This window comes from Protopterus annectens, chromosome 2.part2, assembly GCF_019279795.1.
Source record: "Protopterus annectens isolate FY-2018-M chromosome 2.part2, PAN1.0, whole genome shotgun sequence".
Taxonomy (NCBI): Eukaryota; Metazoa; Chordata; order Ceratodontiformes; family Protopteridae; genus Protopterus; species Protopterus annectens.
This window is the reverse complement of record NC_056730.1, coordinates 6,955,651-6,979,637: the sequence shown is the minus strand read 5'-3', so window position 1 is coordinate 6,979,637 and position 23,987 is coordinate 6,955,651. Positions and strand designations below refer to the sequence as shown.

Sequence of the window (23,987 nt, the reverse complement as noted above, 5' to 3'; positions counted from 1 at the left end):
CATCTGTAAATTATATACTAGACATCTTAACTTAGCAGATTATTTTAATAAATCGCATACACGCAGAACTGCTTACTGTAAAATATGAGGGTACAACTCTCAAAAGGAAATATTTGTTCAACCCTATCTCATACCCAGTTATAATATTTATTAATTGGCAGGTAGAAAAGGGAATTTTATTAGCATAACCTTACTAAGAACAAAGGGTCTATTCTAGACCTTCTCAGGAAAGACAAATCCATCCATGTCATGAAACCCAATAAGGGGGTGGAATTAATCTTTGATGTGAATGAATATTCTCATATTATGTTTAATATTTTTCATGATGAAGGGACCTACAATAGGATACCAACACCCTATATTACTACTCATTTAAAGAAGCTTTATTTGGATTAATGCTTTTGTCTTATAGACTTCATCAGATCAGGAAAAACTTATAGTCTCTATAATTTATTTATTTAATAAGTTAAATACAAATTTCCTGATCTGACAATGTTTATAAGATAAAATCCAAATAAAGCTTCTTTAAATGAATACTGACTCAAAGTGACTTATTTTGAAGATTGAAGAGATTTGGTACAAAAACTTTGAAACTTCCAGACAGAGGTAAAGGTTCATTCTCCTTCCTGAATCAAGACCTTCTCTCAAGCCACTCCCTTTAGCATTTGTTCTTAAATAATACTGTAATCTATAATGACCACACTCATGGAAAGAAAAAAAAACTTCATATGGGAATTTCATATTACAATGCAACAACTTTCCAAAAATGCTTTGAAGGCACTAGCTGACATGATGAAATATAAGTCAGCAACTGGCTTCGTAAATATGGCCTTTGTAATACATTTTGCCTAAAGCCAGTTCTGCACATACTTTGTGTTTACTCAAAACACTATCACAGACATTTGACCTGCACTGTTAGGAAGGCATTCTTTTTACCAACTTCCCTTGATTTTAACAGCAGAAAGTGCTGTGAATCTATGTACTTTAAGACTAAGATTTAGTCTAGGCACGCCTGCAACTTTTAAAGTTCAAAACAATGAGTAATTTAATTAATATGGCCTTTGATTTTAGAAAAGCTTGATTACATGGAATTCACAATCAGCCATTTCATTAATGTTTCCATTATGTCCTTCTAACAAGCATCTTCATCGAGATAAAATACTGCCTCATCTTTTAAACTGTATAACAGCTTTGCAAGTATAAAAATATGATAATGAGCTTTCCCAAAGAGTACCATGTGACATTTCTCCATGTGCCTTATCATCCTGTACATTTCATGTTTGCTGCCTCCTTTGGCATTACTAAATTTCATTTTGCACAGTTTACAAACAACAAGACAATCTGCTGATATATTAAGTATAATTAAATCTCACACTATATATTTCTTTCTTACTGCTGTACTGTTGCTCAGTACAGGGAGATGTCATTAACCACCATTACTCCTTCCTTTATTTGAGCATTGGCTTGTGTTTAAATGGTTTACTGTGTCTTATTTGAGCATATTCAGTCAAAATGCCTGCCTACAAACCATGAACCTGCTTCTTTCTTCTTTGGATGTGATTACTTTTTTTTTTAATTTCACAGATAGTCTTCTATTACTTATTTCATTTGAAAGTGGGTATGAAGATAGATAAAGGCTGGCAGCCTAGCCAGATAGAATTCTGTAGATAATTCTGTCATTTGTAAATATTAATGTAAGCCACAGGCTTGTTCACTTAAGTATGAAAAGAATGCATTGGGTATTGAACTGCAAAAATGTAACAGTGCACTCTGCTGTAAGAAAACTAAGTCAAGCATTCTATGACTGTCTTTGATGTTAAAATTCGGAACCAATATGTCTAGAGGGAGGCATCCTGCTATTATTTTAAGACCAGAGTTAATGGCTAGAATTTGAATGTATAAATGTCCTTTTTTGCTCTGTTTTTTGACCAGGTGTAAAGAATGTAAATGTAGTTTCTGTTAGCCTGGGAACACCAGAGAAGTGTGAAGAATGATGTCATGTGAAGCAGCTCTGTGTCATCAATTTAAAGAGAGAGAACCAGAGAGCTCAGAGCATTTTGTCTTGAGAAAATCCAACATCACCAGCACTGTTTTGCTCTTTATGTAAGTTATTTAGAATTGTGTTTTCTCTTAGATACAGCTAGGAAATAGGAAGATTAGACTAGTTTGTTTTTCTGTGATGTCAGAACTTTTGCTACAGTATTGTTTTAAGTATTTGTCTCTGATCTCTGAACTCTTGACTAGCACTGTGTGCTAAAGGATAAAGGGTCTCAAACATCTGTCCTATGCTGCCCGACTGAAAGAACTCCAGCTCTATTCAGTCGCTTACCGCTTGCTCAGAGGTGACCTTTGCCTAACATACAAGGCCATGTCAAACCCAGATTTGATGAATATGCTTCACCTCAAAAAATCTAGATCCGTCAGAGCCACAAGGGCGGGAGACTTAAACCTCGTCACCCCTATTAATAGGACGTGCTGGAGGGATAGATTCATCACCCAAAGACTCCCTATGCTGTGGAATAAAATCCCGGTATATGTGAGGCAGAGCACCTCGCTGGCCTTGTTCAAGAGAAATCTTGACCAATGGATGGGAGATCGCAGATATACCCCAGGGATTACCTCAGTGTCACTGCTCAACAGAGGCACAGCAAAATAATGGGTATAGTTCCCCATACTAAAGGGGTGGCGTAAGCCACAAAACTATGGGCTAGGCTTGTAAATGCCCTCGGGCAGATAGCCTAGTATGAACCTATGAACCTATGAACCTATGAACTAGAGAACCTGTGCCAGCCTTCTCCAAGAGTGTCTGTGTGATTGTATATAACTCTTATCTCAAAGTGTGTGTGTGTCAGCTACTTGGGCAGGGACGCAAAGCACTGGTTGGAAAGAGAGAGTGCTGGGGGTATTAGCTTGCCCACTAGGCTGAGATATGGACCCTATAGCTGTGCCAGTGGGTAGTCTTATTGGGGACCTGGAGAGAAAGGGAGAAACCAGCCCCAGACTGACTGTGATCTCTGTGTGCTCTTAAGGGAAATTGTACTTTACTGTGTGTGCATTTGTTATCCTTTCCCTATATGGACACCCCTCATTGGTGTTAGTGGTGAGGATTGAAGCTCCTTGATTGCTGGGCCAGTGCATGGGTGTCACAGTGGGTGACTACTAATTCACAGCATACAGGTTATACAGGTTGTGATTATATTAATACAGTTCTACCCTCCATTTGTTAACTGGGAAAATTAGACTAGTTTGTTGATAATATTTTAAAATAAAACTGATCATATTTACAAAACCTATATCATAATACCACTACTGAAAATGTCATCTCATTCTAAATTTCCATTTGCAAATATACTGCACATAGCAAAAAATCAACAGTCGCCTATTCTGGAATATCAACTATTTAAATTCATCAGGAATGACCCCACACACACACACACACACACACACACACACACACACACACACACACACACACACACACACACACACGCACACACTAGCCTCTAGACTAGAGATGCACCAACATGCAACCTTAGAAAGCTTAACCACTTAGGCCCTCTCCCCCAAACCCCCCAAACTAAGCTTCACTTCACAGACCATGTTTTCTCAGTCCTTGGTCACAAACTGTGGAAATCTCTCTCCCTACTTTTTTAAATGATCATTCCACTTACCGTGTTTTCTGTTCAGAAATGAAAGCACAAGACTCTAGGAAAATGCAACTACCTCTTCCTCTTACCCTTCTCCCCTATGTACCTTGCTGGCTGTCTGCTTTTTTCAGTATGTGTTTTGTTAGTCTGTGTATAATAACATGTACCTATTGCCTTTATACCCTTAAGCTAACTCTGGCATTCACATTGCATAGAATATATGCATACATGGCATTTTGTCATTCACTCAGGAAGTAATGTTATGCAGCTATCATGTTTATCCCAGGATGAGATGTAAATAACTCCCATAGAACCAGTGCTCTACCCTGTTTAACAAATTCAAAATAAAACGAAATAAATAGTTCATATAGTCTATATTTTTGTACTTGGTATTTTCAGTGTGACTCTTTGGTCTATACTATGCATAAGAACTAAACAGTTAAATAAATCTGTGCTTGAATTTCATGAGCACTGAGCCCTTCAACTATATCTCTAATAATTCTATTATAGAAGAACTGTTTTACCACTGCTGACTGATTTCATCAATTAATATACATTTTGGTAAATGTTATTAGCAATTACAGCCCTTCCTTAGTTCCTTCTGCAGAGGTTCAATGCTATCTTCATGACTTAGACCACATTCATTAAAAGGACTGTAAGTCTGCAGTTTCTATGATAACTCTTACTATCTTGGTTTTTAAAATGGTGCTTTAGCTTTCTTTTGTTCCACTCTGGCAGAAAAAAATGGCTTTTTAAAGGCACTTGATGGGCAATATAGACAACTGTCCCATGCACTTTTATGTTTTCTTTTATGACCCTGTCTGTGATACTGCCAAGGTCTGAAGCTATACTGATGCTACTTTGTTAGGACTCATGATTTACTTCAGGAGTGGCACTGGACTGATTGTGCTTCATTATAACTATACACAGTTTAACTAGGCTTACAAAGTGAACAAATAAGCAAGTAATGATACAACATAAAAACTATGGCAAACAAATAACTAAATAAATACAAATATACAATAACTAAATAAATAAATAAGATAATGAGATAAAAATAAACCCAAAAGGCTCTTTGACATTAAAAACTAGATAGAATATAAACACATAAATCATCAAAAACATCACAGAAACACAAAACAATGACATCATAAAAGCAAATATGTCTTTCTGTGGCACTATAGAGTAGAATTGTATCATTAACCTTCACATCAGTTTGTAAACTTACAAGTACAGAGAAGACCAACATGGTGGCTTTAATAGTCACTCTCTGCAATACGGGCATGCCTAAAACAAATGATTATGAAGTTACTACATACATTTTTTTCCTAAATGTAATAGAGGCTGCAGCCTGATACCTAGCACATGTAAACAAAACTAGACATGTTTACCCATAGGAGGCAGTCATCCTAACCCACACCCACTAAATTCCATAAACAGCCAGCTCAGAATGATGCCACCAAAGATACTCTAATGGCTGTACTAAACTCAGCACACAACAAAAACCAATGGGCTGTATTACAAACTTGGGTTATACAAAGCAACCTGTCCGTCCCCAACACTTAGCAAGTCATTGCACTTGCTATTTAAATCTCAGGAGAAGCATCCACAAGAAGGAAGCAACCATGACTCTGATAACGCCAGAAACTTCAACTCTAGTTTAATAAGTCATTTAATGCAATAAATGACCAGGGACTAAACTGGTTATTAGTAGGAATCTCACTTGAAGGCCAAGCACAGCTTCCACAACAGTTATCTACACAATGCCACACCCCATAATAAAACAATAGAACAAAGACATAGATAAATTCTGCCCCCAAAAAACAACCGTGTTATTATGGAAGATCTAAAGCTAAGCCCCAGTAGGCACAGAAATGGCAGAAAAATTGCTGCATAAATTTAATACAGCTCGTTAGGCAAACAGATACTCACCCATAGCAAATGCCAGTTCTCAACTATTATTTATTTATTTAATTTATTTATTTATCCTTTGTTAACTGGATTAGTCCCACCAGGCTTGTGGCCTCTTATCACGGGAGACTAGAGATGGTATTTATAATACTAGGGGAAATTTGGCCAGGGCACTGGGAACCTTCCATACTATGTTTATTCTGCTTCTTTAAACTTGTTTTAAAGCATTACAGTGGGTAAACCACAAGAGTAAGAAAAAATGAACAGTGAGAATATTTAAATATAAGAAAAAAGTCCTAGGAGATGAGAACATGAAAAAAGATAAAATGAATATGTAAATTAAAATTATTAAAAATAATACTAGCATGGAAAATAAAAAAATGATGACATAGAGAAAGATGGAAGGATGTGATATAATAATGTAACGAAACAATATTATTATGTAAAGCCATGGGAAATTGACCAGAAGAAGTGACTAAAGATATTAAAGACAAGAAAAATAGTCTACTAAGAAAGTAAAGTGTCAGGATTTTCCTACGGAGACTGGTAATAAATAGGTTAAATGTGAAGTGGAATACACCATATAAACAGAACGTTGAAAGAGTGTGTTTATTTTGTTGGGACAAAAAAAGGCAACAGACCATGTGTTTTTAAATGTAAAAGAGTGGTGAAATTTTGGAAAAAGTTGTGTGGGGAAAACTTTTTTTGAGAATAGTATTGATATAAACAATATAGATATGAACATAACTATGTATAAATGTTATAAGAACAAGTAGAAATAATATGTGAGAAGGGTAGATAGGAATTAGTTTTCTGTAATATGGGTTATTTTGAATGAAGAGCTGAATGAAATGTTGCTTAATGGAAAATGGATTTTGGCATATATATTGTGAAAAATCAGAATATGGTTGTGGAAGTAGTGAGGTCAGTTATGAAAGAATAACAAGGAGGATGTTATAAGAAAAATGACAACAATGAAAAAAAATAGAAATGCGTATATATATGTGCCTGTAAATATGTACATTTTGTAAATATGTATATAAAGTATATAAGGTGCTGTGGGATCTTTTACATTCACATGACCTACTACCACCTAAAGTGATGGGGCCTCGAGTTAACATTTCATCCAAAGGACAATACAGTCAGGAGTGCAGCACCTGCTTATGATATAAATCTACCTGTTGTGGGAGTAGAACCCAACATAGGCAGTGTACTATCACCAAAGTATGGTCTAAGATACTGACATGCTACTGTTCAGACATAGTAAGGTGGTCCTTCATGACCAAAGAAATCACTTCAGTATTTACATCAGAAAATATTATAAAATAAATCAATGAAGTCCATCTCCTCACTGACCTTAAAGGCAACAGTTACACTGTCCTCAATATATGTTTTTCACTATACTGACCCCCTGTTCAAAATATACTTTTCCCTCTCAGACAAGTTAAAGTCAGAGCTCAGCAGTGCTCCAGACTGAATGAAAATTTCAAATCATTCATAAGGCAAGTGGACAGGACACGAGAATAATAAAGGGTAAAACCATCTGAAACAGAACATTGCAACATATATAAAGGATTCAAAGCAACTACCAGAATTACAGTAAATAATACAAAGGCAACTAACCTTAACATTCAGCAAGCAGCTCAGTATGTGACCCATAAAACATTCTAGAACTAATGAAAACCACTGATGTGGCACATATATAAAGCGGGTATACAAAGCAACCCACGGTCACAAAAAACCCTTGAAGATTTCCTAATGCGGTAATCTACCAGTGTAGTACCTCGCGGGCGGTTCTGCGCAGGTTAAGGCGTGTCCACATTGATTGGCAGGTCATCGCACATCTGACTGGCAAGGTATGCTAATTTAACAATGACAAGGTTCTGCTAATTTCCACTGTCCTAAACTAAGTTCTTTTAACTACTGGTTTAACACATTGTTGTGAGCTATTCAAATCATGGGTGCCATAGAAAAACGTAAGGTAGTAATATGTATAGCGGTATATTTTGTGTGACCTTAGTAAGTCATTATTTCCTACAGGTCTGAAACGAAACTTCTTTCCTTGACTACAGTTTTTTTCTGTTGCGTGTTGTTCCCTGTTCTGGTTGGCTCTCTTTGCTACCGGCAAGTGACATATGATCTGCTGATGCACTCTGTCTTCTTTGAGATTCCTGCTGTGCTAACTAACAGCCAGAGATGCGCTGAAACATAACTAGTATCTGCAGCTCCAAATTCAGTCAGTCAGTAGGCATAAGAGACTTATGTGAGTTTCATCTTACTGAACATTCCTTGTGATTCTTCTGCTGGGGATAATAAACACCGACACCATTACCCTCTTCTGAGCTTGCCCGCTGTGACGGTAGCCTGTTAGGAAGAAGAAGACAGCCCTGACCAGCAACAATATGAAAGAGGGCTCAACAATCCCATAACCTCTTAACTAAAACCACATTTTCACAAGTTGTGCAAGTTTGGGATAAGCTAAATAGTTCATACAACTAAACCCATGTGATGCAACAGGCTAATGTAGTTGCTTCTTGCTTTAACCAAAGAAATGTTGTAAACAGAAACCTCAAATTTAATATAACACCAGTACCATTCTTTCTACAAACAAGCATGATCTTAAAATACAGCATTTCATTTCATTTCCCCGAGGGTACAGCTTCCTGCTTCTTCTTCCAGATAACGGTCTTACAGACGATCGTAACTGACAGCTACACGATAGCTAATTAATATGAATGTGGCATGGCCGTGTTAGGGGCGGGGTTTGCTACTGCGCATTCTGCGAGGTACTACACTGGTAGATTATCCCTAATGCTTATCTCTACAAGGCATCCCTTCTCCACATTCAGTAGCATCATACCCCACAGTTTCTTATCAGTTGCAAACTTAGCTCCTATAATGAATTTGAAAATCTATTAAAAAACATTAACACAAAACCTCTTAAGTTCTCAAACAGATCATGTAAAGTTTCTAAATATAATAAGTCCTACACTCCACACTTACTCATATTTTTGATATGACCCTTACAGCATGGACTGTGTCATACAGCTTTTAACATGCACACATAATTGCTACACCAAAAATGAAATCACTCTCATAACTACTAACTACCAAGACAATACTCATATCTACATGGACTTTCTGAAAAGGCACTACACATCAGGCTGTTGTCTCATCTCCAAAAACAGCATTGTGGCTGTAGACCATAAGGTCCTCCTATTACATCGTATGAACCATAATGTGGTAGACAGTACCCTAACATGCTTTAGAAACAACTTCACCCAAAGAACATTCCACATTGTTTCACACCACTCAGCACCAGCTTCTGGCTTCTTCTTTGCACTTACTTCTACCTCTATGACTCAATAATAACTCGTCTACTTTCAAAGAGCGACTAAAAGACCGTCTCAAGGACTCATTGATATGGTCTCTCTCTCCTCAGCAGGTTAAGTCTTAACACAAAGAACTCTCTCTCCCTGACCACTACTTTCTCACATCTCTCTCACCTCCCAAAACATTTGTCCCTTAGTAATGAAAACTCAGTTGTAAATAAAATGTATATAGTCTACACATCTCTTGCAACTATTGCTATACACTCTACTCTTAGTCTTAGACTTCTGACATCAATCTCTACAAATAATGTTGTTATTCCTGTAACTTACTAATTATATTCTACCTCCATAAGGATACATTACCCCAACACAACCTGAATAATTTGTCTTCTACTGCTTTAAGGATACATTACCCCAACACAACCTGAATAATTTGTCTTCTACCTCCTTAAGGATGCATTACCCCAACACAGCCTGAATAATTTGTCTTCTACTTCCTTAAGGATACATTGCCCCAATACAACCTAAATAATTTACCGAGCTCCCACTTTGACACCTGTATGGCCATTTTTACTCATGCATATTCATGTTTACACCTGTTGAACTTCAGATGCTTATATATAACATACTCTCTTCAATTTATTCAAGGGTTTTAGGTTTCTAACACCATGATAGGAATGAATCTCATTCTGAACTCGGTATGATTACAGTTCATTTAATTAGTATAATTTCAATCTTTAATAGCTGACAGTGTTTGCCTTAGCACCAGCAATGTGCCTAGAATTGTTTCTTCTGTAGTTCATATGAAGTTACATGTACTGGCAACACATTTATGTACAATTATAAATTCTTTTTTACAATTAGACATTTTTTATTAGACCTGTGGATCCTGCTACTATTTGAACTGCTTGGGTATCTTTCTTCTGCTTGCAAATCCTGGTGTTTTATAACTTTTTGTCTTGCTGCATGTAAAACGCTGTAATCACTAGTTATAACAATTTTAAATAATAGTACCAGTGTGACTGCATCAGTGAGAACGTATACTTTTATTCACTATACTTTTACATAAAGAGAAGTAGTTTGATATGCTACTGAATAGTGCCCTGTCAAATATATCATTAATATGTGATTTACTATGTAATTTACCTGTGTTAATTTACATTGCATCTGGTATTACATTGTACCAATCATTAAATTTTTTTCCACAGACCTCTGCTGAAAAGGGGTTCTTCACCTAGGTGGACTTCCCTGGTCAATAAATGAAAATAAATAAATAACTAATACGCCTCCTGCAAGGTTCTGCTTAGGTCTCCTGTTGCTTTCAAAGTAGGTTAAGTCTGCACTTGCTGACCTTCCTAATTTGAGCTACACTTCATAAACTGATCATTTTGTAGCATTGCTGTTATTAGCCATCTTAAACTATCTACAAACAAATATACAGCAAGACTTCCAAACTATATGGAACTGGATGACCAGTAAGAAAATTCTCATGAACTGCTGCAAAACAATCATAAAGTTATAAGGTATAACCCAAAAATTAATTTACAAAACAAATCACAAAAACACTACAACTAGGTCCACTAGTTCATTAAGCCTATAAGCAAAGGTAATTGGGAGTGTGGTTTGAAGAGAACTTAGATTTTAATTACTGTAGTCAACTAACCTGTTAAATAGCCTTCCTTATGTTTAAATCATCCTACTATCTCAACAGTATACTAACCCACAAAGAGTGAAAATCCAGAGAAATCAGTAACCTTATCCCAAAGCTCAACTATGCCATTCCCATTATGCATGCAAGTTTATCAGAAAACACCAAAATCTGATAGATTATTATTAATAAAATATGAAAAATTATAAATTTAACCAGCAATAAGAAGTATCACTGTATCACCTTAGAAAACAATCGTTAAAAATCACTACCAGGCAAAACTTCCTCATACACTCCCTCACCTACTAGAAGGGAAACTAGATCTTTGCAGAAATATTGGAGAAATAGTTTGCGTAAACTGTGGGAAAATGACAGCCTTAGTACCCAACGTCACTACCAACTAATAATTCTTACTGCAGATTGTATTAATTACATAGGTTACTAGACCAATGTGATGTCATCTGTAAATGCTTTCAGTCTGAGTTTTTCACAAATGCACGGTAGACTATCCTTTGCAAATTAAATGTTCAAGGCCACTAAACATCACAAGCAAGTTGCATATACATATTAGGCACTTATTCAGGTACTCCATCCATTTGAACAAATTATGGTTCAAACGTAATTTTGCTGAAAATGAATTTACAAATCAGCTACTGAACTGTCCCTTCATTCCCCAGCAATAAAATTAGAAGTAAAATTTAATTGTAAAGATCATTAAATGCAAAGAGTATAAAATGCCAAAACGTTTGATAAGAGCACACAGCCTTCATGAAAATGGTCACTACTAAAGTCATGAATGACTGCTTATTTATGTGTCATGAGCATTCTCTTATATCACTTAACCTTACATGGGATCTCTGAATTCCTCTCTTTTGCTGTAAATAGACAGATCATATAAACATGTTAAATATTTATATTAAAATTCGGAGTAAATAATTTATATAGCAGAAACAGTCATGTAAAACAAATGCTCAAGGTCACTTATGCTTCTTCTTAAAGATGGATGGGGATATTTTCGAGATCTTTGTCAATGAAAAGTTCTCTGGCAACTACTTTAACTCAAAGTTTTGATAATCAGCAACTCTAAATAAGCCAAGAATGATGAAACCGGACTTAAGAGTAAACTGCTTGAAAATAATACTTAATACAGCTGTCCTTACACTATGCTAAAACAGTTTGTTAAAATGTTGCCATCCCTCATAAATTACTCTTGAATTTGTAAGGAAGTGCAATAATTTCAGTCAAAATAATATTACTGATTTTAGAAAAAATGGATTCTGTGCACACATTAAAACAAAAATTGAGGAAAAACTGTGCACACAATTTTCCATTGGTCCTGTCTATAAGTTACTATGACAAAAGTATTACCCACCCCTAAAACTGTTCACTTATATCAGGATCCCACTGTAATCTTCTTTCATAATCTCCCTGTGTTTCCATTTTCAGCACACTTTACAGTGAAAAACCCTCACCAGTTTAACCCCAGCTACATGGAACCCTCTGTCTCGCAAACAACAGCAACCACAAGTTCTGTGAAAAACTGTACAACCACCTGAAGGAACTGAATAAATGCACCCATTTCCACGGCAGGGAATACCAAAGTTGAAATCAATCAATATGATACACACAAAGGCATTTACATCTCGATGAGCATACTCTATTCACAGAAAATGTAGATATGTATCATAATATAGTTTCTGAAAAACAGTTCTAAAAGAAAGAAAGAAACTTCAATAGGATTAAAAAAAGATGAAATCAATAATTGTCAAAACATAAGTTTTACTTTTTCAATTAAAAAATACAGCAACTATCACCACAGTGTATACCTTCACAGTAACAAACTAGTTCTGAATACGCCATAAAATAATAAGACCTTAATTACACCACTAGTATACTCAAGAGACATTAACAAGCAGAGGAGTCATGCTAATATTCCATCGTGTATTTTAAGTAAAGCCAGCAATGAAGTACCACATACATTTAAATATATAAATAAGTTATAAAAATATATTTTGATAAGTTATTTGATCAAATCATTTAGTTTATTGGTACCAAAAGGTACCAAAAGTAAAATACATTTTGCTTCTTTCTGCAAAAAATGATACATTAAAGAAATTAAAGAATAACTGCAGTTAAAGAATAAAGCATAAAACAGTATTCTTAAGGGTCACTATTATGTTTATGTGAAAAATTCACAACCACTGGACTTGTTACACACACTTTTCTTTTGCCCCTTATATGCTCTAATACCCGTATTTTAATGGGATAAGTAGCTTGACCTTTATAATGTATGTTACAGGGACATGTTACGTATAACCATTGCTACCGTAAAGCAACTTGTTTATGTATTAATAACAAACTTGTGTTCACTGAGATGACGTACCATCATATTATCTCTGTAAGGACAAACAGCACAACCTTTACATGCAGAAAAGTGTTTCAGTGGATTCAATGGTCCATTAAACTGGGGAAATTGCTAGAAGAATCTATAGGTCTATTTGGTCAAATCTGTTCTGAGGTCGTGTCACTTCTAAGAGTGTACCAATTTTTGTATTACTCTACAGATGCCCCTTTCACGGTGGCCATAACAAGTAAAAAACGTCACTTATACAAATATACATTTCACATAATCATCCTAACAATGTCTTGTAAAATATTCTTCCAGTGTGTATAATCCTGCTGTACAATCTCACATAGTATAGTCATCTGTATATAATGTAGCATGTATAATGTAAGATGTTCTGTGCTCTTTTACTCTTTCTCTTCTAATTGTTAAATGTAATTATTATAAAGAATCATGTATGCAATTAAAAAGCAATAATTCTGCATATATGCAACTATATTAAGTCTTTGTTTCATTTTTCCAAATGATTAGGGTTTCTAATACGTTCGCAGGAAGAGGCTCCATTCCTTAGTGCGAGTATGATTAAAGGTCATTACATTTGTATTACTTCAGTCTTTGATGCTAACACCAATAGAGGGTTCTTCTAAGCACACAGAATGCACCCAGAACTTTCTTCGGTAGTAAAAATGACATTACTTGTATCAGAAAATATCTAAGTATGCCTGAAAATTCATTTTTCTTAGCAGTATTGCTCCTATTACTACTACTGGACATAGTTGGGTGATTTAATTCTATATTGCCCTAAGTTCTGCTTGTATCTCCTGGTATTTTATAACTTTATATTGCTCAGTATGCAGGAAATTATAATTACTAGGTTTTTCAATGATTAATGCTACTTGTGTTGTGTTTTTCAATAACAGCTGTCTTTCTTCTTTCTATTTTCTTGACTGTTTGCACTGGGTGATCCCATTTCATCAGTATTTCATTATTTTCAGTAATTCTTTCTGGTTCATGTTTTTAGTACTTGTCGGCTACCAGTGTGTTGTAGTAATTAAATGATGCCAATGATGACAGTCTTGTCCTTTAAAAGTCTTCCTTTTTTACTTAATGTTCCAGGTCATATCTATGAATCAAAATTACAACAAAGAAGTCCCAAAAGTACTCCTAGAAGGCATTTCTTGCCGAAGCGCTAGAGACTGGATATTTTCTTGCTAATAAAGTGCAAGCTGGTGATTTTTACATTTTTTACTGGCTTTTGTCGTATTTTCAAATCTATGGATCAGTCTTCCCAACCAGTTAACAAATAAATAAATAAATCAGGACTCCAGAATTATACATGTATATATATATATATATATATATATATATATATATATATATATATATACATACACATATCTCAAATGAGTCATACAGTGATTGAATTTATCTACAAAAAACAATACGGATGGGATGACATTAAGATATCTTGATTTACATCAAAAATGTCTATGGCAGGAGCAGCTGGACTAATAAAATGACTTGTGCAAATGTGTGTTATTGATGTGCAGCTCTTGCTAGAGTCTGTGTATATATATTTTTCTATCTTCTTTGTCCAAAACATGGCACAATATTTGTGAAATTCAACTATTGTCTTGGCATTTAAGCAAAGTGGGCTAAACCACAGAAAGGAGAAGCCTTTGTCACTATGGCAGCCTTGTCTTAAATATAATATGTAGAATTATATTCAGATGATGCATGAAGTGCTATCTCCGTACCAATGAATAATCAAAGACTACTGAAAGAGTGAAATTATGATTCAATGACTATGTCAGTAGGTTGGGGAGCTATGAGAAGAATCTAAGGACACAGATTTTAGCAATACACAGTGAAATAATATTACAAGATGAAATCTAGTAAACTGGCAGAGAATGTCACCCTTTAGCTTTAGTTGTACAGTCTAGCAGAGAAACACATGGTGTGTGTCCCCATCCACTCTATGAACAAACTGCATTTACTACCCTGCTAAACCATGGTGTAGAGCATTGAGTACCAGGACTGTCAAACCTAGCTCCCAGGACTGTGATTACTTTGATGGATCACTTGTGAGATCATTAAGAGGTTCTCAGTGTAGATAGCTTGGGCTGAAATACTGACTGCAAAATCTCAACAGCTACCAATTTTCTGAAATGCTATTGGCTATTTCTCCCTGGACCTGGTCAAAGGAATTATGTGCAGACAAAGGGAAGGATTTCTGTATCGCCTTCTATTTCATTATGCCCGAGTCTAAAGCCTTAAATATCTAAATAGTACTTCAGAGTTCAGATCAGAGAGCTTCAGCTTCCTTTAATGCATTTTGTTTTCAAACAGCACACCATCTGCTATACTAGTTTTGGCATTACTATGATATCCCTATCAGAAAAACAGTATCTCTTTTAGCAGCAGGACAATTCTGAAAAGGAGATGCTATCTGACAAGTTTGAATGGAGACCAAATGACTTGCACAAGAGCTGCTAAAACAAAGTAAGTTGTTATTCACACAACGATTCAAGAACAATGCAATATAAACTGCAGAAAAAAAGCTACTGTAAAACTTGACATCAGATTTATATTGAAAATTTCATGTAAGTAGTTTACCGGAAAGTGTCTTATCGGGAACTCAAATGTAACTAACAGTCACAATCCAGCCTTTGCCTGATCCATGACTTTTTTCTTTGTCTGATAGGTAAGTACATTTCTAAAAACACAAAGCTATATCAGTATTGTTAACCATGACTTAAACTGCATGTATTGCCCCCAACAGCAGTTACTTCATCTGTCTTTCTAGCTTGTCAAAGCAGGTGCAGGTTCTCTGAGGACACTACTGAATCATTTTAAGGAAAAAAATGACAGCTGTGACACAATTAAAAAAAGTCTAGTATTCCTGGCAGGGTCTGACTGACAGTATTTTCATTTCACCACCTCTACTTCTATGTGCCACCACACTGTAAAAACATCTTATTCTTCTTCACTTTTTGTTTGAATGAGAAGAAATGATATCAACTAGTGGAAAAGGGCACAATCTATTTGGTATAATGTCAAAGAAAATAACATGTTTGCTTCATGTGCATAAAATAATGTTAAACAGTTATATATCAGTTAATTAACCAATCTTTATTACGACAAACAAAAATAAAAGTTAGAAGACTTAAAATCTAGCTAAACATTATATGCATTCGTGGGGTGTGTAGTCTGATAGACTCAACTGTAGGAATGCTTACATTAGCTCTGCACTCTGATCAGTGATTGCATTTGGTTTACTTATTCATTTTATATTCCATCACAAGCAAATCAGATGAACTTGTTCATTTAATGATGACAACTGCTGGCAAAGGCAATGAAGGAAGAAACATCAAGCAAAAACAGAACAACGCTTTTCAGTGCATTTATTCCCTCAGCTATAAAACATCTGATAGGCATTTAGAGGCCTAATACTTGTATTCCTGTGGGAAACTGAGGGGGAACAACGTACCTACCTGCCAGCCATGCCTATAATCAATGCAAGACCAATGAAAACTGCAGTTGCGAAAAGTAGGGGGTTGTTGCAATGTCTACAACACACACGCGCGCGCACACACACACACACACACACACACACACACACACTACAAGCCTCCATCAACGTCACTAAAGATTCATTAGCTTATATGCAACCAGCAATTATTTTTGTTTTATTATGTGGTACCCTAGTAACAAACTAGTATGCTGATGCCAAAGTGTTTCTTCCTTGTCACTGAATGACAGAGGGCAGCGGATGACGTAAAACAGCAAACATTCTCCATTCATTTCATATTCCCAGCTACATGAGGGCTTGCATCCTAACTGCAGAGTACACCCGTTAATCACCAAGTCACCCCTCTCCAATAGGCACCAGCACCACGAACCCCATCCACACCCACGCACAGCTTCACTGATCACACATCCACACCCACGCACAGCTTCACGGACTACACACAGCACAAGGCTTTCTAATTGGGGGTCGCACCAAGCACTGTACCTTAACACTGGTGTGGCTGGTCTGGGTCTCCGCCTCGATGCAGCAGTGACTCCCGCCGCTGTTATCCCGGCGATCCCGACGGGAGTTGGTGCGGGTGTGCCTACTCTGGTAGGCGAGCACTGAAGGGATGGAGTCGGCCGCGTCTGTCTTGATGAAGAGGCCGTGTAAGGTGGCCGCAGTCCCTTGGGAGATCGTGGTGGTCTGGTGCGGGGAGTTGGACTCGTCCGAGTCCCGGCAGTAAATGACGCCGCTTTGGGAGACGTGGATGCTGGGAGCGCAGCCCATCCCTGTGCCGCCTCAGCCTTCCGCAGCGGTGGGCAGCTGCAGCCGCCAAGCCTGGCTTTAGTGTACCCCAATCAGCTGTCCTCTCCCTGGAGCCGGCGTTGCTGCACTGACGGTGATGCTTCCAATCTGCATTCAAGCTCCCAACTCTTTTCCAGCTAGCTCAATCTGCAGTATAGTAGCTGCAACAGCCCCTTCTTCATGACCACACTTTTTTATCTTGGCCTGATCGTCCTGCAGTGGTACCCCTGTTGCTCGTCTGCTGCACTTTGGCATTGATCAGGAGTAGTCTTTAACCCTCCATTTGTAAAGTTTTACCCTGGTTTTAGCTAGAACAGGGACTGACTTCTTAAGCCAATTCTCCAGTCTACCATTAGCCGTCCGCATAAAACCACCGCAGCCCTATCCCCCCCCCTCAAATAAGAGCCATGGTTTCCTGTTTTAGACGTTCTCAAGTCTTCTGTTCACTCATATCATCTGGATCATTTCCTTCACCGACCATTCTGTTCCCACACTTCAGCCTCCCTTTAGATCCACATTTTTCGTCCCAATCGGGCTGGCTACAGACCACCTTCAGATGTCCTGTCCCTTTTCAAACCGCTTTAATACCTTCATTCTGCATGCGTTTGTTATAACCTTCACTCCATTATGCTACCTTCCCAGATATATCCAGGAACACCGAGTTAGAGGTTTGTCAGCTATTCCCATCGGTAAGCTACTCTGACCACGAGCTGTCTGCTCCCTGTTTTTGCAGCATGCAAACCAGTCTGCCCGGACGGTGAGCCTCTTAGCAATAAATAACTGCACAACCACAGACCCAGGTATGGAGCAGATAATGCACTTGTGCTGGTTTTCCTTCTTAGCCAGCAGTTTGTTTCATAACGTTTTGCACCGAAATATAAGCACTTATCCTGCAGCTTCACTCATTCGGTAACACCTCTAAATGCCGTTTATGTGATAAACCCAGCATGCAAGTATTAAAAGGATAGACGAAAAAAAAGAGGGAGGGAGACATTGAAACTTCACTTAGCTGACCTCATCACCTTCTTCAATGCCACTGACACAGTTTCTATGGTTTCAGGGGCCATCAATACAAAAAAAGAATTTTTTAAATAACGGATGTACTAGAAATCGTTTTCCATGTACCTCATGGCTCATTTTAGCACTTCATCTCTAGGAATATGCATTCTGCTGTCCACTTTGAGTAATATAAAAAACATGTCTGAATAATGTTAGACTGGGAGTTTGAAAGTATGCACAAATCTGGCACAATCTTGTTATGAAACTGTCTGCAGCACAGCGGTGATTTTTTATCTCATATTTTGAGTGCAAGCACTGTGTGCATAGGTTATGAAAAGTAAACGATAAAGGTTTTAGCCTTCACAAACAGCAAACAGTTTAGCAAAACAATGACAGAAAAGCACCTATACGGGTAGATACCAACATGGTTGTGTTATGCAATGTTTTGCTTGTTCCTGCCACAATTATTGTTCATTTCTTAGTACAACCACTTTTGCTTCTAAACTTAACTTCCCATCCTCATATTGGTTGTTTAAGCTCTCTCTCCCTCTGGAAGGAGAAAGAACCAAAACAGGGGCAGATTTTAAATACTGCTCTTATAAACTTAGAAAGTTGCTACAATGGCATGATTTGTATTAGCATGCATTTTCTGAAGTATATGAAGTCTGAAATTGAAATGTATGTCAATATTTAGTGACTTCAATCCACAGTGATTTGCCAGAAAAACACAAATTTTATGAGGAACTGAGCAAAAATATAAGGCAAAAATCTGGACAGTTGAGAGATATGAATATGTATATAAAAATATTGCAGGGAGCTGAAACCCCAACACATCAAGGATGCTCTCCACACTAAGTTAGTAGTTGTCACACTGATGCATCCATCCCAAAGGCCTACTGCTGCAGTATCATGCTTGTAGATAGCCACTGGGGTTTATAACATAGTAAACTGAAGGCAAAGTATTACACAGAAAAGGAAACCAAACCTTGACTATGTTAATCAGTCTGAGTAAATTTTATAGGGAACCTTGCTGCATACCTATCAAACTTTTACAGCAAGAAATCTGGACAATGCCATACATAATGGGGAGACAAACGCCCAAAAATAGAGACAAGTTTTAAATATTACTCTTACAAACTTACAAAGTTGATGGAATAGCAGGTTTTGTTTTAGCATGAAATTTCGGAAGGGTATGAAGTCTGAAACTCAAATGTCTGTTATTATTTTCTGTCTTCGGTCTTTGATGACAATAATTTGCCAGAAAACCGAAATTTTTTGAAAAACAGGCTAAAAAATATGAGGAAAACATCTGGACAGTCTGTGAAAATCTGTACAGTTGAGAAGTCTGCCCTTCCCACTGCCTCTAGATAAGTGACAACTGATTCATAGGTTCATAGGTTTACTAGGCCAATGACCACAAGGGCATTTTTAAGCCTAGTCATACACCCCCATAATTCTGAGTCAAATGCAAGTCAACATACTGAAATAAAATGACTGCAAAAGATTCTGCATTGATTTTGGCCCATTTACATGGGATAACTAATGTGGTATTTACTGACCAGAAGAATTTTTTCACAATACTGAGAAACTCCCTTCTTTGCATCATCAAATTCTGTACCATCCTTTATCTTAGACTCCACCAACTCAGGCAGACAGGACCTTGGTTTAAATATTAACAGAAGTAAAATGAGACATACTGGGCTGTTTAAAAAGTATTGCTTCTGCAATCAAAGGGAGGTACCTAAGAAGATGGGAAATGTAACTTCATCCCAAGGCTCAACTTATGTTTTCATAACCAACAGTATACTGATTACATTAGTCAGTGTCAAATGTTGCTTCCTAACTAGAGCAGATACTCTTATTTGTCTGCGTGAGCTGGTAGTATTTATTCAGAGATTATCTATTTGTTTTCCATCTTAGTCCCACACACTGTTTCCATTCTATACATGCTCTGTAGTAATATTTAGTTGAGGTCCCCACTCTCTGGTATTATACTTCTAATTTAGGGGTAACACATAACAGGTAATCTGTAAATGGCCCATCTCCCAGGCCTATGCTTACACTTATTTGCCAGAGATTTGGGATGCATGGCTAGGCTTAGAAAGGCCCTTGTGGCTGTTAGCCTAGTAAACAGCTATGAACCTATGCACCTATATGGAGTGCATTTTTATGTGTGCCCCCCCCCCATAGAGAAATAACAGAATGCTATATTTTCTTGTTAAAACTCCATGGCTTCTTACTCTATGTATATTTTCCAATCCCGTATGTAATAATACAGGAAGACAGTTTCTCACAGTCACTGTACACTGTGCGATGATGAGCAGTTTGCAGTTGATCATTAGCATCTGAAATGCAGGAAAATATTCTAAGAAGCTAACATTTTCTGTATACCTGTACTGTAGTCTCCATACACACACACAATCATACTGACACACACACACACACACACACACACACACACACACACACACACACACACACACACACACACACACTCACTCAAGTCTCAAGTGCGTGTGACACAATAACAGTGGTTTGGACTGCACATATCCCATTTTCAAAAACTTACACTAAAGAGATCACAGTGTTAAAACCACTACTACTCCAAATATAAAACATAACTAAATAAAACTAGGCAAACTGAATAACTCCACCTTTTCTATTATTTATATTTTCTCTCCCCCACACATAACAATATATAATGGCACAGGAGGTAACATATTCAACAGTTTCAAGTGCTACATTTAGGGATCTGGGTAATAATTCAGACAATTATTTCATTCAAATATATCCCGCAACAATGTTTCATCATGCTCATCCCCTTCCATTTTGACACCACCATCCTTCACTCATACTTACTATATGTAGCTGTACATGTGGTCTCTTCATGACTAAGCAATGAATTGTCAAATAAAAGTTTGCCAGTGACCTTACAGCAAAAGTCTGAACTCTAGCATACTCATGTCTTTCACTTCAAAACTTTTTTTTTTGTTTCAAATACTAAACAAAACAAACTCTTAGTTCAGATGACTTCTTAGCCTATGAATTACATGCATTGCAGTGTGTGTGTGTGTGTGTGTGTGTGGGGGGGGGGGCACATAGTCGTCTTTTCTTTCCCATTAGTTATTTGGGATTTCCTTACTAATACATATATGTGTCCCTACATATGCTCATATAAGGCCAACTCATCCCTTTCCACTCGCTGATTATTGCAGTTCTGTCATATACTACCAGTCCACACATGAACAGGACATTTCTGACACTGGTCTCCTCATTACGTTATGACTGTTATCTAACTAAACTATGATTTCTTTCATGATTATAACACAAAATGCATACAAGTATTACTGTTTATTCACTTTTTCAGGCACACTAATGCACTCTTCATGTTTTATGTGTATCAAAAATCAAAAAGAGTATTTTTGCCACCTATCCTGAATGTGTTCAGTGGGCCCACCATCATCTATATTACGTAATCGAAGCTTTAGTTAGTCGAGTAACTAAAGCTCGATCACTAAATATCGAAAACACAAAACCGCAAACAACAGTTTCCACGCAGGGAAACAATGCCGTAGTCCCAACAAAAAAAAAATTAATCACAAATTAAGTAGGGCTTTGCCCCCCCCAACTAAATATACCAACTTCGAGATCGCTCCACATTGTAGAAAGGACAAAATCTGTGTAATGGCCAAACAAATTGTTTCCCTGCGTGGAAACTGCCGTTTGTGATTTTGCATTTTCAACATTTAGTGATCAAGCTTTAGCTACTCGACTAACTAAAGCTTCGATCATGTAATATAGACCCAGCCCACCACCCTTTTACCCCATGACCTGGTTAGATATGAGTACAGACAGAGGACTACACAGTGTTTAATGAAAGTACAAGTTCCTCTTACAAATTATGATATATGGATCCACACAAACAATTATTTTGCCTAATACTATAGTGTTGTTCATCTGTAAACATCATGATAGTAACATTTGTATTAATTGCATTGTTATGGTTATAACATTTGATTTAGATGTAAGTTGTATTAAGATTATAGTGTGCTTAATATGTAAAGTGGTTTTGTCCTGCTTTGCGGTTACTGCCATGTTAGCAAATGGACTTGAAGCATGTAGATGGCCTTTTATATGTCTGCATTTTGGGAGCAAGTCTGAAGTCTTTTTACTGCAGGTGTTGAATTGAACACAGCACGGTGTCAAAATGGGACACAGCACTAAGATTTTACTTTTACTGAGAACTGGCAAAAGTACACTAATCAAACACAGTTTGGACACTGCAGTGGTGCAGCAGTTTGCGTTGTTGCCTCACAGCAAAAGGTTCTCCGGTTCGATTCTCAGCTGGGGTGCCTTCTGTGCAGAGTCTGCATGTCCTCCCTGTGATTGTGTGGGTTTCCTCTGGATGCTCCAGTTTCCTCCCACATTACAAAGACATGCATTTGGACTGTTTCACCTCAGGCCTCTGCTGAAAAATGGCTCATTCCAAGTCAGACTTTCCTGGTAAACAAATGTTAAAAAAATAAATAAAAATAAATCTCAAAGGCATACGCTTTAGCTAGTGAAAGAAGCACTGACAATTATCAGCAGATGGATCAACAAGGCAATCAAAAGTTTCCACTAAACCACTGGCAGAATATCAGAATGCAAAAGAGCAAACTCAAAGAAGAAAATACCCAAAACAATGAAAAACAGTTTGAGAAAGCAAAAAAACAATCTAGTAAAATGGCTCAAAATAGGCAACTTCATAAAACAATCACTATTTAAAAAAAATAATATAACAAACCAAATGCAACACAAGTCAGCTAATTGTACAAGTAATGAAAACCATGCAGACCACAGAACAGCTTATCTTTTCAAATACCAACAATATTCACACTTTTCAGTGCAAAGAAGCTTAACCAATATCTTCTTTCAAAGGCAACTGCACAAAAAAAAAAAATGACATGCATCCTACCATTCACATTACCAGCAAAACCAGTAACTCTGAAAAATCAGCAGAAAATTGTAGAAATTCTACCTTAACAGTACTGCATCAAGTATAGCTGGAAAATCTTAGAAAGTACAAGCTGCTACCTATTGACAGTTTATACATTTACCCCAGGATTCATGAAGCTTGTGCCAGGCGCAGGCATAGCGTAGGAGGTATAATGCCAAATATGGCCGTGGAGCAATTCAGGTACGATCCAATTCCACGTGCACTACCAGCGTACGCCAGATCTGTGCAGCCCTCGGCTCAGGTATGCTAATCACCCCATGCGCAGTACTACACCATGCAAATAAAGGTACATAGCGATTCATTAAGTGGTGCAAGCATAGCGTAAGCCTACAGAAATGTAAAACAAAAAAAATGGTTTACATTTTGCCAAACAGAACATCGGAGCTATGAAAGTGGACCAGACTCATGTATTACAAAGTTAACATATGCCAATGGCTAAATATACAGCCAATGGCATAAGAAAAGATGCACAACACCTAAAAAACAACATTTAATGTCATGTCCACAGTAAAGCAAAGTACAACTGCAGGGCATGTGTGCGCAAATGGGAACACAAGGAAAATATATACAAATGTCATAAAATCGCAATGTAATACAAATCATGATTTCACCATAATACTCAATGGTATGCATGGTACACCACAACCAAGCTGCAAGGGTTGCTAAGGGTCTGTGACAGTGTTCGGCATGTTAACTATGAATTAGTAGTCAATGCTATGCAAATGAGGCAAGTAATAGTGAATCGCAAACGTCCCGCCGGACTAAGGATGTACCATACAGCGCAGCGCT

At 37.2% G+C, this 23,987-nt stretch overlaps 1 protein-coding gene across 4 annotated transcripts in view; it reads right to left on the bottom strand.

Annotated features, from left to right (window-relative positions):
* The window catches only part of PDE8B (phosphodiesterase 8B), a 2,824,882-nt gene that overhangs the window by 1,778,082 nt on the left and 1,022,813 nt on the right, over window positions 1-23,987 (bottom strand). Inside the window, exon 1 of one of the 4 annotated variants that reach the window (XM_044063693.1) lies at window positions 16,898-18,162. The exons of 2 other annotated variants lie outside the window; for them this stretch is intronic. In XM_044063693.1, coding sequence (XP_043919628.1) covers window positions 16,898-17,182 — 285 coding nt within the window. In that variant the 5' untranslated portion in view covers window positions 17,183-18,162. Of the gene's footprint in view, window positions 1-16,897; window positions 18,163-23,987 lie in introns of those variants that run through there. One more of the 4 variants, XM_044063694.1, reaches the window with a different exon arrangement.